Below are 16998 nucleotides of genomic sequence, written 5' to 3'. Positions count from 1 at the left end.
CATCCCTCTAGCCGGGTACTGCTAGGCCCGCAGTGCCATGTAAAACTATGCAGGCAGCCTAATGGGTTACAAAAACCGCCAACGGGGGCTGCCACCTGCGAAAAGCCTCTCTGGCTGTTTATTTTGAAACCCCTGTGGGCTGCCAGGCAGGTGAGGCCAGTTAATTCTTCCCACTCACGGCCGCCCAACCATCTCCAGCCCAACCACTGCCCTTATGGTGCTACTGCCTTAATATTGCCTGCTATCCCTTCAGCCGGGCTGAAGCCCAGGGCCATTAAACTGTTGCCTCCTGGACCACCAAACAGCTGTTGAAGCTGAACGCTGCTGCGGGCCCACTCAAGCCGCTCAGGCACTGCTGGTTTGCTGCCACCCCTGGGCTGCCTCCCTCCACCGGGCCACAGCTGCAGGCCACTACAGGCCTCAAACCTCATTGCCACCGGGGAAACTGCAGCTGATGTTGTCACTGCCACTGCCCCTGAAACCACCGCTGCCTTTGCCATCACCAAAAGAACCACTGTGAAGGGACCGCCTCCCGATGATCGCCGCTATCTGCGATCTCCAGGCCCTGGCCTTCGTTCCCTGCGTGCTCCGAGCTGTCTCCCATACTGAGATGAAAGGTGCAAGATGTAAGGGGGTTAGGAACATAATGGCTAATTGTGAGAAAGCTGTTTAAGGGCAAGCCACATTTTGAGCAGCACTGTCCCTGTTGAGTTTCCTACACATGTATAACAATATGGGATTAGCTGGCTAAACTAAAGAATATTTCAAGTTGCTCTCAAACTGTAAACAAGGGAAAGCTTTTTTTTCACCTGCACCACATTATTTTTGACATTGACCTAATGTCAATTAAGCAGACCATGTTAGAGAGCCACTTTGGTGTAGTGGTTAAGAGTGGTGGCCGGCTTTGAGTCCCCATTCCTCCACATGAAGCCAGCTGGGTGACACAGTCACAGCTCTCTCAGAGCCCTCTCAGCCCCACCTACCTCACTGGGTGTCTGTTGTGGGGCGAGGAAGGGAAGATGATTGTAAGCCACTCTGAGACTCCTTCGAGTAGTGAAAGGCAGGGTATAAAACCAACTCTTCTTCTTTTTCGGCTCTAATTGGCAAGATTAACACAGTTGAGGTATTCCTAATTAAAAGATACATTGGTGAGCTGCCTGAGGTATCATAAAATGGGTGGAAGCATCTCAACCAGCCACTCATGACAGACCAGACACAGAAAGCTGGGGAAGGGCTCCCTTGATAACTAAAACCAGCACACTGACTGGTGTGGGGTGATAGGGCTGATGGATAGCCTCTCTCAACACTAGTTGAATGGAAGCAAGGAAAAGTAGTAGCTATCCCTATTGAACTTGGACTCAGGGTGGATTTGCCCACATGTTGACAATCCAATTGGGCAGATTTTTATAAATTCTACACTGTGAACTCGCATGGTCGAGTTGTGAAAGTCGGACTTGAGTGTGCGACTGAACAACAGCACTGTTGTGAGAGTGGTAAGTTGTTCTATTCCATTGTTAATTAATAAATCCTAGTTTAACTCTTTTGAAGTGTTCTTTCTTTTCACTTCAGGTTATGAGGGCCTGGAAGCTGGGAGCAAGGTCTCTGAATCTGGCCGCATGGGTCATTCTTATCTTTTAACGGGAAAGGAAGTCTTTACTACATATGGCATGGAGATGAGGTAAATCTTTAGTAGGATATGTAGTAAAATAGTTGCATAAACTGGCTGCTAGGAAGCTCTCTTCAAATGGAGATACATCAAAAGTGAACAGATATTTACTGGAATTTTTAAAAACTTTTTCTTGACTTTTTGATAGTGGCCTATATATTTACATAAAGTTTTTCAAGATAACTGGCCAGTGTTTGAACATGGTCTTTAACCCTCCCAAGGCAACCCCCCCTAACTATACTACTTTAGCATAGGGGTCAAAGTGGCCCCATATTACAGCAAAAATGATGAAAACCTGATAGCTCTCTCAATCATGGCATTAGCTACTAAGAAAAAAAAATCAGGCCTCAAGAGTGATTTCCTTCAGCAATGCAGGACAAAGAAGAGTAAAATTTGGAAGTCTGTCAAATGTGAGGTTCAAAGAATGCCTGAAAACATCCAGGCTTGTCTTGTAGGGGGATGGAATGACCCCATTTCCAAAATTACAATAGTTCAATTTGAGCTTCTTCATGTGGCTATAAACATATGGGAAGCTTTGACAGAGCACAAACACAGGCTTTCATCTGCTCCTACTATATAACACAACAATTCAGGTTGCAAACACTGGTTTCCTTGGGGCTCATTTCAATCCCCAATTCCAAAGGTGGTGTAAAACCCCAAAACCAAAGTTAGGGAGAGAAATTTTAGTTTTTGCTGTTTGCTCCACCTTCCTATAAAATGGAGATAATAGGTGTTGGTCCATCTATTTATACATGGGGGCAGTGCTAAAATAATTTTTCAATATTTGTTGGGGTCATTAGAACCCCAATTGCAATTATGTATAGTACTTTCATTTTCAAGTCCAGTCTATTGAGGACCAGAATGGTCCATTGACCCTTTTGATAAACTTCAAACTTTAAAAAGTTACTAGGGAGGGAAGAGAGGGACTTTAGGGCACTGCAGTTCATTGGGGAGTATGGTGTCTGTAGAAAGCTTTAGATGGGTAAACCAATTTTTAAAAATGACTTTTGGGATGTGAAATATCCCCAGTATCTTGGAAGGGTTAAACATACTGATTGTTTCGAATGAAGGCAACTACCATCTCTTCAAGACCATTCTGGTATCTGAAATCTCCAAATGAAGGAATTTCTGGTCAACACAGCAGCATTATTTCGAGGACAGCTGACACATCACTTTAAACTGGAGATGACAGTATTTCTTTTGATTTAAATGTAACCTAGATCAGCACCATGGACAGCAATCTGAAAATCAAGCTGCAACAATAGCACTTTTAGATTATTTCTTTTTTATTTTAAATATACCTGTGACAACAACTTTATGCACTTATTGACACTTATTTACATTTCCAGTGTTTATTTTCTCTTCAGGAAAACATCTGTGCTAAATAAATTTAGAAAAATAAGGGAGTGCCACACAATTCCACACACACTATTGAAGACTTGGATGTGGTTTCAGTTCCCTGGCATTCCAAAAAATGGACTGAAGTCAAATGTAATATGTATTTATGAACACAGATGATTAGAGACAGAAATTTCACAACATAGGCAGAAAAAGTACAAATACATAATTATACTTCCATATATTCAGTAGGCAACCTCGTAATCCAAACAATGGTGGCTTCATTTTAGTTTATACTTGGGGAGCACAAGGAGTTTCAAATTGTGATTAATAAAAATATACACATTTTTACATGGTTTTCTTTCCTTTCGTGGCTTCTTAAAATAGGTATTTTACAAGTGAGCTATAATTGTCCACTGCAGTCTATATCACCATTGGAAATGCATTTATACACACTAAACAGTATGATAAATACAATGATAATTGTGTCTGCTATAACAAACAGTCCTTGTTTAATATTCTGCATGTAAGCACAAATTCAACTTCTGAACAGTGGGAGATGTTAACAGAGTAGAATCTCCTTCTGCAAGACTAGAGCAGTTCACTCCAAAGGAGAATTAGACTACAGGTTTCAAGTTGTTTCCCCTTCTTAAAATTTGGTAGTTAATGTAATGTGTACTTGTTTCACCCAGACTCCCCTCCAGTGTTCCCTCTAAGCTGAGTTAATGTGAGCTAGCTCACAGTTTTTTAGCCTCTGGCTCACACATTTTTGTCTCAGCTCAGGAGGGAGGGCTCCAGAGCAAACTAATTGATGTAGTAGCCAAGTCACTTGCTCACAACTTTAATGCAGGTAGCTCACAAAGTAGAATTTTTGCTCACAAGACTCCACAGCTTAGAGGGAGCATTGCTCCCCTCATAAATACATACAAGGTCATATGGAACTGTTTCCTTGTTGATGAGATTTCTTCAGGTTCCTTCTTCATTCCTCATCATCAAAAACTGGATGTTACGTAGTGATAAGCTAATGTTGGATCTTAGGCTGTACACGTGCCAATGGTTCTTTCTCTATCATTCTTGCTGGTACCATTTAGGAATTCAATCCTGCTTCTGTTATGATGTAGATTACATCATTATAGTTTTTGTCTATCTTTTAACAAAACATCAATTATTGGCAAGTTAGTCAATAAATGTTCATTCCATTTCAGCATTATGAGTATCAGAATGAAAAGGCAGCAAGATTGACCAGCAGCACCATTTTCTATTTTGTAAGAAAAGTAATTTGGCAAACTACTGATTCTAAAGTTGAAAACACCTTGACTAATGGGTTCCATTGCTGACTTACACATGTACTTTGAGATGTCCTCTAGCAATACATTAATGCTAATTCAATGTTAGCTAAGATTAGATACTTCTCATATGTGGAAAAATACAAAAATAGGTAGAAAAAGTGATTTATGACTTATGAAAGTGGCCAATATAAAAGTCGAAGTGACATATTGTTATGCTGGGTGTAGTTATTGTTGGCTTGTGTCAAAATAGGACATTTCAGTTCACATTAACACACTCAGAAAACACAGCATAATGACACCAAATATTATTTTACATACTGTACATTTGGCATGTTTTTGATTTTTAAGTTTTTTAAACAAAGTAGTGCAAAATTACAGTGCATTAATACAATATATCAGAAGTCCTATTTAGCAAATATTTTGCCCGTTTTCAATATTTGTGCTAATTCATTGGAAACAAGTTGGCACATTTAGATTTCATTGTAACACACAACTTCACTGTAAAGTGTACACACACTTTATTAGTTGCCTCCTGAAACATTGCATGAAAGAAAAAATAGTTCTTAAGCAATATATGATACAGAAAAGCAAAACATTAAATTTTGCACATGGAAACAAAGGGACTGCAGTGCATTTTGCCCATACGTTGGACCTTTACATCTTGCTTTGATGGTGTCCAGAATCCCAATACCTAAGTCAAACAAAATTATTTTGTGTCCTGTACAAATACTGACTAAACACATATGCAAAGTTTGTGTTTGTCTGTTTCTCGAAAATTAAAATAAAACCCACGTTTATACTCTGGATTAGAAAATAAACAGGACTGCAGATTTAATAGCAAGAAGCATATCTGAAGCACAAGTAAGCATTTTAAAATTCCATTTATTTTAGTGGGATAGAGTTACACAACTCCTAGCTTGAGATGAATCAAGGTCCTTTACATACACCTGAGATATAGTGAATGATTAAAGATGTCTTCACTTGTACACTTTTAAATTGTGTATGTTAACCTCCTCCCCAATCTTCTAGTAATAAAACATTTCCTTACTACACCATATACTTACTATATTGAGTAAAATCAAGTGAAATAATGGCTGGATTTAAAGATGCTCTTACTTGGGGAACAGAAGATTTCTAGGGGTTGTGGTAGGAAGGGGCGCTGCCATGCTGCCATGGACATGATAAAAAACTATTTCATAATTCCCAAAGATGGATTACTTTGCTAAAAGCATTTTTAAAAAGTAGATACAGCATTTTCCAATACACTTCCACCTACTTTTGGTATATATGTCCAGGTGTATGGTACGTATCCTCATCTTCCAATGAATGTTTGCTTTCTGATCAACTTTAGTAAGGACATAGCAATTACTAATAATCCAAAATTGACATGGTATTCCAAATATACTTCTGTAGGGTGATTGTTCCATGAATTAGATCTCTGGATGGCATTATATTATTTCCAAAACAGCTGTCAAAAGCAATTTGCTTTTAATTTGATTAGCAGACCTTAAATAAAAGACTTCCCATATTTTCCTCACATGTCTATGCTGCTCATTCCTCTATGAATGCATATACAATACTACTTTGAACTTCTTGTAAAGAGAACAAAGGAACATTAACACAAGTTCATAATTAATTTCAAATCACATAACTAAAAGTCTGTACCATGAATTATATGCTGCAATGATTTTAATTAGGGTCTAATGTTTTCCATCATCCCCAAATCTATTTCATTGTAGTGCATATAATTGTGTTAAGTCATGCCAAAAACTCATTGTCCTGATCCATATGTTTACTTCTTCATGGGGATTCAAGATGCACTATATGAAAGCAGTGTAGGATTAGGCAAAATAAATACATTAATTGGTAACTAGGACACTGGACAGAAAAATGTTAAAAAAATCAGTGCTGGAATAGTAAATTGAAAAACTTGTAGTTGCAGCTGGGTAGCCTTGCACTTTAAAGACCATCAACATTTATTCCAGCATACACTTTTCTGTGTCAAAAATTACTTCATCAGATGCATAGAAATGTAGATCAATCCATAAACACACACATCACCCGGTTGTTTTACATATTGTCCTGGTCAATTTATACTCCTGCCTCAGATGAAGTGAACTCTCAGCCAGAAAACCTTATGCTGGAATAAATGTAGTTAGCTTTTAAGGTGCCACTGGAATTTTCTTTTATCCTACAGAGCTGGAAGATGAGCAAGATGGATGGATGGATGGATGGAAATGAAATAGGACCAACTTTGCTATGTAAATAAAGAACATCCAAAGAGCTTACAAACATAAACCTCTTAAGAATGTGGCTTTCAGAATGCAACTAGACGTCAGTGGAGATGGACACCCACTACCAGTTCATGTGCACCCCCCCATCCTTTCTAGGCTCATGCATACATTTACACAACACACAATATGGTGTCATCAATCTGTGTACTGCCCTGTTCTGTCTTAAATAACTGGCTGTTGCTCAGAAAATAAGTTTATGTCACATTACACATTAGAATGGAGCCTGCACGAGCAAGGATTACAGAGAATGGATCTCTCACCCTTTCCCCTTGTACCTGTTCCTGAAGGTTGGTGGGTTTGCAGGAACAAAGTATGTTGACATTTTCTCTCTCTCTCTCTGCTTGCTATCATGAAACCTGCCAGTGTTCACATAAGAAGCATGGAAGAAATTTCTGCCAATTCACCTTTCTTGCTGCAGTCCCTTGTGCTGCTTCCTGCCCTGCTCTTTGTAATCTCCTGACCCTCAGTGTGTGTGTGTGGGTGTGTGTGAGAGAGAGAGAGAGAGAGAGAGAGAGAGAGAGAGAGAGAGAGAGAGAGATCCATCTCTGAACTCCTTCTATTCAACAGTTTGTTAGATGCAATCCAGTATGTTACATTCAAGAGGGGACACAAAGTGGCATAGCTCTCAACCTCTTGGAACATTTAATTAAACATTTGTACTGCTGCACTTCTAAATAGCTGTGCAGCAAAGCAAAACAGGGTCCTTTTGGAATGATTTTGTAACTGTGTCATGCTGAACAGAATGTCAGTATTAACCATTTCTAGTCCTTTGACTAATATGTAGTGTAGGAAAACTGAAGGATGGAAACAGATATGTGACTAAGCTCATGGATATAATTGTCTTTGATCTTTTTGCATATATGCTGCAGACTTATATTGGTTATGTTGCAGTCACCTTCTTACAAGTCTTTGATTAAAAAATATACAGGGAGGAAAAAAAGAAGTGATTAAAGTAGATTAGATTTAAAATGGCATAATCACCATAAGGCATATTTTAAAAGTCAGCATCCTTTCCTTATCCTTTTACCCAACCCTAAAGCTGTAGAAACCCAGACCAAACCCAAGTATGCCAGATTTCAGAATTACGTGATGGCTATAACTGTTCACACTTTCCTTCTATGCATACAAACATTGTGTCAGTGTGTGATATTGCATCACTCAAGTGGTCTAACTTCTTTTTCTTTTAACATGATTCAGTTTTCTTCTAGAAAAAGTCAACATTGGATTTTGTTTGCAATAATTTTCTTCCACCTTTATGAAAAGGCTTTCCCAAAACAGAGTTCCATGAATGCACACTTAGATTTACTGAAGGATGTCACCCACCATTGACCGCCACATGGGCTGCACCTCCTTACACCAAAATAGTCTGGGGGGTCAGAACTGCTGTTAGAATTCTTTCATGTTATAGAGTTTACACACTTCCATTTTTGTTTTGCAACCTTTTAACAACAGTTACACCAAATTTTAAACTTAGCTTTGATACAGAAATTTCACTCTTATTTTGTGAACAGTAAATTAATGACAGCATATGAAATTTCAAAGATAATTCATACATTTTCTGTCTAGTTTGTGATGTGCATAAATTTACTGAGTTCTCCCAAAACATTTATTTGGTTCAGTCAAGTAAACCTCTTGTAGTTCTATTTGTGAACTTGATCCTTATTTTGAAAAAACACACACCATTCAAGTAGGAGTATAATTACATAATAAATTTACATTCAAACATCCTTTGCGTACTGTGGATTAATAATATAAATCATATTCGTATGGGGTTAATCAATTATGGGAAAACATGAAGTCTTTGTGAATCCTAGAATCCTAGAAAAGTCTAAAATTAATAAGAGCTTGAAAAATTTCCTCTTTGTCTTGAATTCCCTTAAGACTAAGTTCACATTTCATTTCCTAGTTGCATTCTTTTTGCTGTGGTAGCAAAACTACCCCAAAGGTGAATGTCAGGCTTACAGTTCAGATTCATGAAATGGTTTCAGTTTACACCTGACTGTTAATCTGCAGCACGGTTAGGTTTCTTAGTTGTTATTTTCATGAAACAAAAGACAATGGTATCGTTCATAAACAGCAACAAACCATGGTTTATCATTATATAAATGCTCCTGGCAGGATCTGTATTCTAGAGAATGTTTCTTTTCCCCATGCAATAACTTTTGGTTTCCTCACATTCCTACAAACCAGGATTTCAAAGCAGCACTAGACATTCTAACCTGTAGAATACAGAATGAACCAAAGTTTGTACATGGAATGAACTAGGTTTGCTGTGACAACAGAAATCTTCCATTACTGAGCCATGTATGAGAGCATGAGGAAGGAGACGTGAGCCTGAAGACTGATCATATCTATTACATTTTAATCCCACTCTCTTGCAAAGAGCTCAGGCCGACATATTGGGAATTTGACTCTGTGACTCCCTGCTCCTATCCCAGCATACAACACTGGCTGTTTAGCAGTTTGGCCAGACTTGTTCTCATAATGACAATATATGGTTTGTTGTTGCATGTGCACTATGCCACCATTTGAAAAAAATAATCACATTTTAAATCTGAAACACAAGACTCAGACGCTGTGACAGAAATGCAACAGAACACTGTCAGCATTAACCTTGAATGGCAGCTTCCCTTGGCTTTGCTCTGTGGCAGCATTCAGACAATCAACAGAGAGCTGCAAACATTAAATAAGGGGTAACCTTTCCCATACAAGTTTAAAGTTATGATTGTGAAGCCTTTGGTCAGCCAAAGCTTTACGGTTGTTATGCCAAGGAAATGTAAACCTTGCTATTTCGAAAGTCTTTTGATTTGTCTGGGGGCAGTGACTTACCCCCCTGATGGGTGGTGGCTCCTCCAGGGTGGGGGTGGCTATGAAGGCAGCATTGGCAATGATCTCCAGCCTGCTTGCCCCAGGGAGGAGTGTGGGAAGAGCTGGGAGCTCCACCAGGCTGGAGAGTGGCACAGGTGGTTCAGAAGGCCAGCTTGGTAAAGTGAACTAGAACTCACTGGCCAAACCTGGCAGGCTGAAGGGCCTTGACGAGGGGTGGCTTGATCAGCTGAGCCACCAATTTTGTACCCCTTCCTCCCATGGGGGAGGCATGCCCAAGCATGATGCACATAGGTCTGCTCCCTAATGCAAGGGACACGGTATGTGGAAAGCTGGGGTAGGGTGCTGTATACCCCCTCCCCTCTCTGTTTGAGGTCCACAGGAAGGACAGTGACCAGAGGGACATTAAGGTTGGGGCAATGGCGAGATCCAATGGTGGCCTCATCCTGTGCACTGCAGCTACCCCTCAGCACTCTTCCAGGGATGCACTCCAACTATTAGCAGATGCCAGGTTGGAACAGGATTGGAAGTGGTTAATATGCTCTATGCTGCACAGCAGGGACTTGAGACCAATGATACAAATTCAAATTGTATCATTTAACATTTTCAATAAGCAACAAAAGATTGTTGATTAAGTAGGAAAGAGGCAAATCTATACTGCAAATATAAGACAATATCAGTTGTCATTGTTTTCCATGCAATGACATTTCTATAACTCAAAACAGGAGGACCAAGGCTACTTCAACATGGTTTGCTATTTGAATCTCCTTTTCTCCAACAAAGAGCAGAGGTTAAAAATTTAGCTTCAAGCTTGCCTTGCAGCAAAATTTCTTTACAACAAACATCATACATCATATACTATTTTTCTTTCAGATAATGTCTTTCAAAGACTACATTTCTTTCTATTATATTTATGCATACCATCACTTTTCCCTTTTAGTTTCATAATGCAAATGCTGGTGAATTTAGGGGATTCACAGTTTTATATAGACAGCATTTTTTTTAGGTAAAAAGGGGAGGTAACATGTAAAGGGCACAAATATCTGAAACAATCAAAGTAGCTTTAAGAAACACTGAAATCAGTTTTCACCACAACTTTGTGGCTACAGTTCACAACATTTTCAAGGGTTCTGATCCAGAGTACCATATGAACTCTGATGCACAAGCACACACACAATTCTTATGAAAGGTTTTCACATTCCGGAATGCACACATGGATTTGCTTCCCTCAATAAATGTAATGCGGAAGCTGTTGCAGGCAGAGGTAGCTCCATGTGGGTATTAGACTTCTGTTGTATGTAAACAATTGCTGGATTGGTTCACATGTGCTCAAAGAAAGAAAAAATCAAAAAGATGTTACAAAATGATCCTTTTGCCTAACTTTTCCATGGAGAATGTATGGAATTTAAAGAACTAAAGTTCAAATAACAATGAATACAGCTTAATGGGATTAAATGATACCAAATTATTTTGGAAATCCACTGTAAATTTGTGCCATAAGAAGTTTTGGATAAATATATCTCAGATAAGGTTCTTTTGTACATCATTTAGAGAGCAATCCTAAACTGGTCTTCCCAGAACCCTACTCAGTTCTATTCAATGGGACTTACTCCCAGGGAAGTGTTCTTAGGATTGCACTTAAAAATTAGTTATATAAATAACTTAAAAATTAGTTATTATTGTTATTTCAGAAACAACCTAGTATTAAAGCACTAATTGTTTACAAGAATATGCATGTTTTACTAGACTGAACATGAATGAAAATAGGAATAATAAATTAAAAATTAAATTGCAGATATAAATATCTCAATGCCCAATTGCACCAGTGCTAACGTATCAGAAACTCCAAATGTTGGACCTTGCAATCCAAATTCTTCAGGGAAATCTGAGGTACACAATTAATTCTGGATTCCTCTAGTGAGTATCACAAAGAGAATCATGAGTCCCCCAACCTACATTGTGTGCACAAAACTATATTTTTGCCACCAATTTGTAGTGCAGCTGTATATAATATTGAAGAACAATTTCTATAAGGTGAACTTTATTTTTTAGATTTTTGTTTCCAGCTGCTGAATTAGATTAAAATGCATTTCAAGGATACTGACTTGATTTTTGTTCAAGGATGCCCATGATTTTTGTTCATTAAAGTTTTTGACATCTAAATAATCTGGTCAGGCCAACAAAATCCTCCTTCAGTGGAAACCTTATAGAAGTGAACCCCCCCCCCCCAGCTTTTCTTTTGGTTACATTTATGCAGAATTAAATAAAACCCAACAATCATGCCAAAGAATACATTCATAAAAAGACACAAATGGATCAAGCCACAAGGTTCAGAATCAGTAAAAAAAACAATGAAATAAAAAGGATAGTAATATTATCCCAATTAAAAAATTACACACCTTTGGATTTATTACTGAACTGTATGTGTGCTTGTCTGCATATTAAAATCGCATATAAAAATAGTATTCTGTAACTGAAAAACTATGTGCTGAATTGAATGATATAACCCTAATGCTACATTTTATGTATTCCAGTAGTCTGCTAAGCACTCTGTAGACACAGACGTAATCATATATCTAATTCTGAACCACACCATAGATCACATCACAGTGGCAGAAAGCTATGAAATCCCAAAACAAAACAAAACATCAGGGCACTGAAAGTCCCCTAAATAAGAGAAACAACACCAATAGCTTTAAGAATGCCCACTAAGCTCTCAGTGGCCATTTTGGCGGCTGCCAGAACCACAATATTACTGAGCTCTCCAGGCTTGGTTTCTGTAAAGCAAAGCCAAGGAGGGGGCAGCAGAGGTGGACTGGGTAGCCAAAACAGCCCTAGAAAACGTCCTGCCCTCTCCCCTGTCATGTACTCTGATGGAGGACTTGCTGTGCCCGACAGCCACAGCATGACTCAGGCCCAGTGACCACCATGCAATGCGTGCAACTTGGTCAGACTTTCCTGGGGAGAGGCTGCTAAACGGAGGAAAGGAGCAAAAGTGGACACTGGGGGTGGAGCTAAAGGTAGGTTGGCTTGTGGGTGGGAAGGAGGGAAGGAAGCAGGAGAAGGGGAGAGACTGATGCTGGGAGAGGGAAATAGGTGAAGGGGGTACAGGAGAAAATGAGATGCCACCCACAAGTTTTTGTGGGGCCCCTGCTTGTACATTTATAAATGTGATTTCTGCCATAGCCTTTTCATTTTGTCATGGATATTATTCATTTATTCAGTTTTTCTGGAAAATACTGCCATTATCAACTTTTTATGATCCCGTGTCTACAGCTTTTGTCCATCTTTTTCAGATTTGATTTTTGGTGTTGAAATGCAGTTGTGGCTTCCCAGGATTACTATTCCTTCAAATTTTAGTCCTTCACTCTTTGCTGTTTCTCATTTTAATTGTTTCCTGTTCTCCTGCAGTGACTTTTGAAATTGTTACTTAATCCTTAGTTCTTGTTTGCAGGGGAAGGAGAGGGAGGTTTTCACTGCTGCTTTCCTCTTTGCAGCCAAATAATTACTTATTAATTTTATAATTATACAAATTATAGTAATAAAAACAACAGCAACTTAATGTATAATCATTTTGGTTGAAAACAGCAGTAGCCAAACTCTGCTTCGAACAATAATGAATTTGGGATCAATTTAGGTATGCTGTGGCTAAAGTAAAAAAACTAAAGGTTTCCCTTGCTCAAATCTGACTCTAGGGGGTGGTATTCATCTCCGTTTCCAAGCCGAAGAGCCAGTGCTGTCCAAAGATTTTTCCATGGTCACAGTGTTTCCAGAACGCTGCTACCTTCCGACCGAAGTGGTAACTATTTATCTTCTTGCAATTTCTTGCTTTTGAACTGCTAGGTTGGCAAGAGCTGCGGCCAGAGATGGGAGCTCACTCCGTCACACAGCACTAAGGTCTCAAACTGCTGAGTTACCGACCTTCTGGTCTGCAGCTCAGCATCTTAACCTCTGAGCCACTGCAGCCCCCTGTGGCTAAAGTACAGAAAGCTGAAACTGACTAATTAAACTGAAAAACAGAAGCAACTAGGGAGACTGAAGACATTTTCTTAAAGAAAGTTGCAGAGATAGAAGTAATCTTGCAGAACAAGACTTATTCCCACTTAAACATAGTGACTTGGATCCAGCAAAAGATTTCTGAAAATGAAAAGGGTGTGTGTGATTCCCCCCCTCAGTTGACTTCTTCTGCTACAGACAGATCCCTTGTCCCTCAGTAGCAGCATCTGAAGGGCCATTTGGGGCAGCAGGAGAAGGGATGCAAGGAAATCCTTGCTATTTGCGGGAACCCTCTGGTGGATCCAAGCCAATAGGACCTTTCATGTGGGGACAGGAATTTCAGTATTTGTATGAATATGAAGTACTATACTTGCTGTTTTAATTCCACCAGTGACTGATTACAGAAAAAAAATTGGCTGTGCAGCACAAAAAAAAGAACAGCCATGGCAAAGAAAGAACAGAGTACTTACAGCTTTCTGCAGTATTCAAATACCTGTCCATACCAGTGACTTTGTGTCCATTGTAAAAGTTATAAAGTTATGAACTTAAGTAGAAAAAAAATAGCCATCCTTGTGTATGGCTAAAATGAAGTAAATTCCTGATGTTTAAGCATTTGTACAATAGTAACTGTCTCTCCAACATTGCTGCAATAGTAGCATCGTTCCATGGTTTGTGATGGTGCATTAACGTTGCACTTGATGCACATCATCCTGTGGGTTTAGGATTGAGTAAAAAAACAATAGCATAGTATAATAGTTGTATCTATTGAATTTCATAGGATATATATATTTTTTACCCCTGTAAAACTTCAACAATGACTCTTAATTGGGCATTGAATACACCTATGGCTGCTTTGAACATTTATCTAGGGAAATACACAATTAATGGCTCATTTAAATGTGAGAGAAGTGGGTAGCATGGAACCACCAAAAGACCAAGAATATTAAGTAATCCCTTATTCTTTGCTAGTATTCAGAATAGCAGTTGGTTGAAATAGTGATTCCACTGGAACAACAATAATTTAAGCTGTGCTTTCATCCACTGCCTTCTGAAATCTTAATTTCCAATTCCATACAGATTTTAATGCATATTTTAATTTTAAGCACGTGTGATTTTTCTAACAATGCCCTTTAACTCTTGGTCAAGTGTGGCGGGGATCACTTTGTCAATCACACAGCTTAAAAAAACTTAACTTTATGGCAGAGTATCAATGTTTTCCCAGTTTTTTAAAAAAACTTTTTTTTTTACAAACTTTGATAAAGATTATGGCCAGCATCCAAACAACAGTGAAACTAGACCCATGGTAAGAACAGTAAAATGATATGGGATATGATACAGAGGATCACACTGGAACTCTGGATCAGAATATTTGTACTGCACTTTGTAAAAAGTAACAATTAAATTGCAACAGAACATTTTTTCTAAACAGCATATAACTTAATGTGCATTAGCTACATATTTAATTTTTTTCTGAGCCTCTTTTTTCCCCAAAGAGGAAAATATCTGATTCAGTGTAAACATCACTACTTATGTATTGGCTGATGAATGATATTTTACAATTAAAAATGAGAAAAACATGATTTAAAAAGATATGGTAAACAATAAATTACTCTTCAGTGCATAAAACCAGCTATATACATAGCAGGATTTCCAATAAAATATAAATAATTATTAATCCAGTGGTTCATCAAGAATCATTTCCATAGCCATGGTGTGCCAGATACACATATTAATCTTCAAAATGATCCACTTGTGTTACCTTCACAGTTTCACTGCCAAATTGGTTACCTGTAGGTTTCCAATATACGGTAGTATTTAATCCAAATAGCTCAAGTAATCACCACAGTATGAATCACTTTATCAATGTAACTGACACCTCTCCAGATTTCTGGCTTTTCAAGTCTTATCTATATCTATATAAAATAAAATAAAAATCTGAGGAGGTGATCATCTGTCTAAGAAAATCAGGGATACGGGCAGTGTCCAATATTGGTGGATTCTTTTTACCTAACAACAGGCAAAGAGAGAGTGGGGAACCAAATCTAGGTTTTGGACAGAATGAAGGATCCATATTAAGCAGAGAAAGTATAAATGGAATGCACTGAACCCAGGAGAGGACAGGTGATAAACAGCAAAGTCTATTCAGGAGCATTTTCTCTGTCTTCTTTTCCTTTTTGACAAAGTGCATTATAAAGGAATAAAAGATTAATTCCAAAACCATTTTTCTAAATTACCCACAGACTTGTACTCCTGGTGTCTTTTTACGTTATCACAGGCAAGGCATGCATGGGTTTCCCAGAACCGAGGAAGGTGCACTGAAAAATCCTTCCTCCAGTTGAAATAGCTAAGGTACATTTTACTATTTTTGTCAAGCATCAGAAGATATTCTGCAAGGTCTCTTGGAGACAGAAAATCCTCCACATGTATGAAAGAATCTGCTGGGATGTAATTTTCATAGTTTTCTCTTGGAGGACCCAGTACAATTGGCACAGACCCAGCCATAAAAGCATTGTAAAGTTTCTCTGTAATGTAGTCTTTGTGGATAGAATTCTCAAATGAAAGGTAGAACTTACATGTGGAAATAGTTGGGATCAAGTTTTTATCACTCACATAATCTCCAAATGCTTGCCCGTAGGTATGGATTTCAAGGTATTTACTTAACTCATTGTAATACTTAACCCTAGCATGCTCAGGGTTCCAGTTGCTCACCACCCAACACACCAACCTCTCCTTATTCGGTACTTCAAACAGAAAGGAGCTTGTGCTAACCATCATGAAGCCATAAGGCACTTGAATATCTGAATCACGCCGATAAGTGAGGGTCAGATTGAACAGATGTTCGATTCCACTCTTTTGTGGAGTGTGTGTTGGAGATTCTAAGTTCATCCAGATCCACTTCTGAAATGGTGGCCTAGGTTGCTGAGGTAAATTAGTTAGATCCCAGCTGATGTCTCTGTGATGAATAAGTACAGCATGAGATCGGTTATATAATGTACGGTCGGTAGTCAGATAGCAACCATGAATGTTAAATATTGGACAGAGTGTAAGATCAAATGTCTGACCAAATGGCCATACCCAGATCAGAATAGTTGTCTCATTAACATAATCACTTTTAGTAGAGAAAAAGTTCTTCATTTTGAGAACGGAGCTGGCTGATTCGATAGGACCAGAGATCCAGCTGCTTGTTGGCTTGATGTAAATAAGCAGACATGCCATGAAACAGCCCAGCACAATGAAGATAACTAGAAATGGCCGGAAAATTCCTTTGGATGATGTTGTCATAATTTGATCTGGTAAGAAAAAAAAGACAAAGTTATAATTTGTTGACTGATAACTGTTCAATTATTTTCATAAGCCCTTCAGAAGAATGTGCCTCTCTATGTGTGATTTTAAAAATGATTTTGTGAACACCAAACTGCATTGTGTTCTTGCTGGTGTTTTTCATGGGTTTCCACTCATAATACAAAAAACTTTACGTGACAAATAGCTGGATAGAATGATAATTTTCTTTTCACATCCTGAAAGCTAATTTAAGCAAGTATGTACAATTTGAATGTATAAAATTCTACCAACATTGTGTTTTGCTTAT

At 38.5% G+C, this 16998-nt stretch overlaps 1 protein-coding gene across 1 annotated transcript; it reads right to left on the bottom strand.

Annotated features, from left to right (window-relative positions):
• Positions 1-15614: 15614 nt before the first annotated feature.
• On the bottom strand, positions 15615-16691 carry FUT9 (fucosyltransferase 9 (alpha (1,3) fucosyltransferase)). Its single transcript, XM_015424107.1, has one exon. The coding sequence runs from the start codon at positions 16689-16691 to the stop codon at positions 15615-15617; it is 1077 nt and encodes a 358-aa protein (XP_015279593.1).
• Between the last annotated feature and the right edge of the window lie 307 nt (positions 16692-16998).

Source organism: Gekko japonicus, unplaced genomic scaffold, assembly GCF_001447785.1.
Source record: "Gekko japonicus isolate JY-2015 unplaced genomic scaffold, Gekko_japonicus_V1.1 scaffold903, whole genome shotgun sequence".
NCBI lineage: Eukaryota > Metazoa > Chordata > Lepidosauria > Squamata > Gekkonidae > Gekko > Gekko japonicus.
The sequence above is the reverse complement of the archived record's forward strand: the minus strand, read 5'-3'. Positions and strand labels throughout refer to the sequence as shown.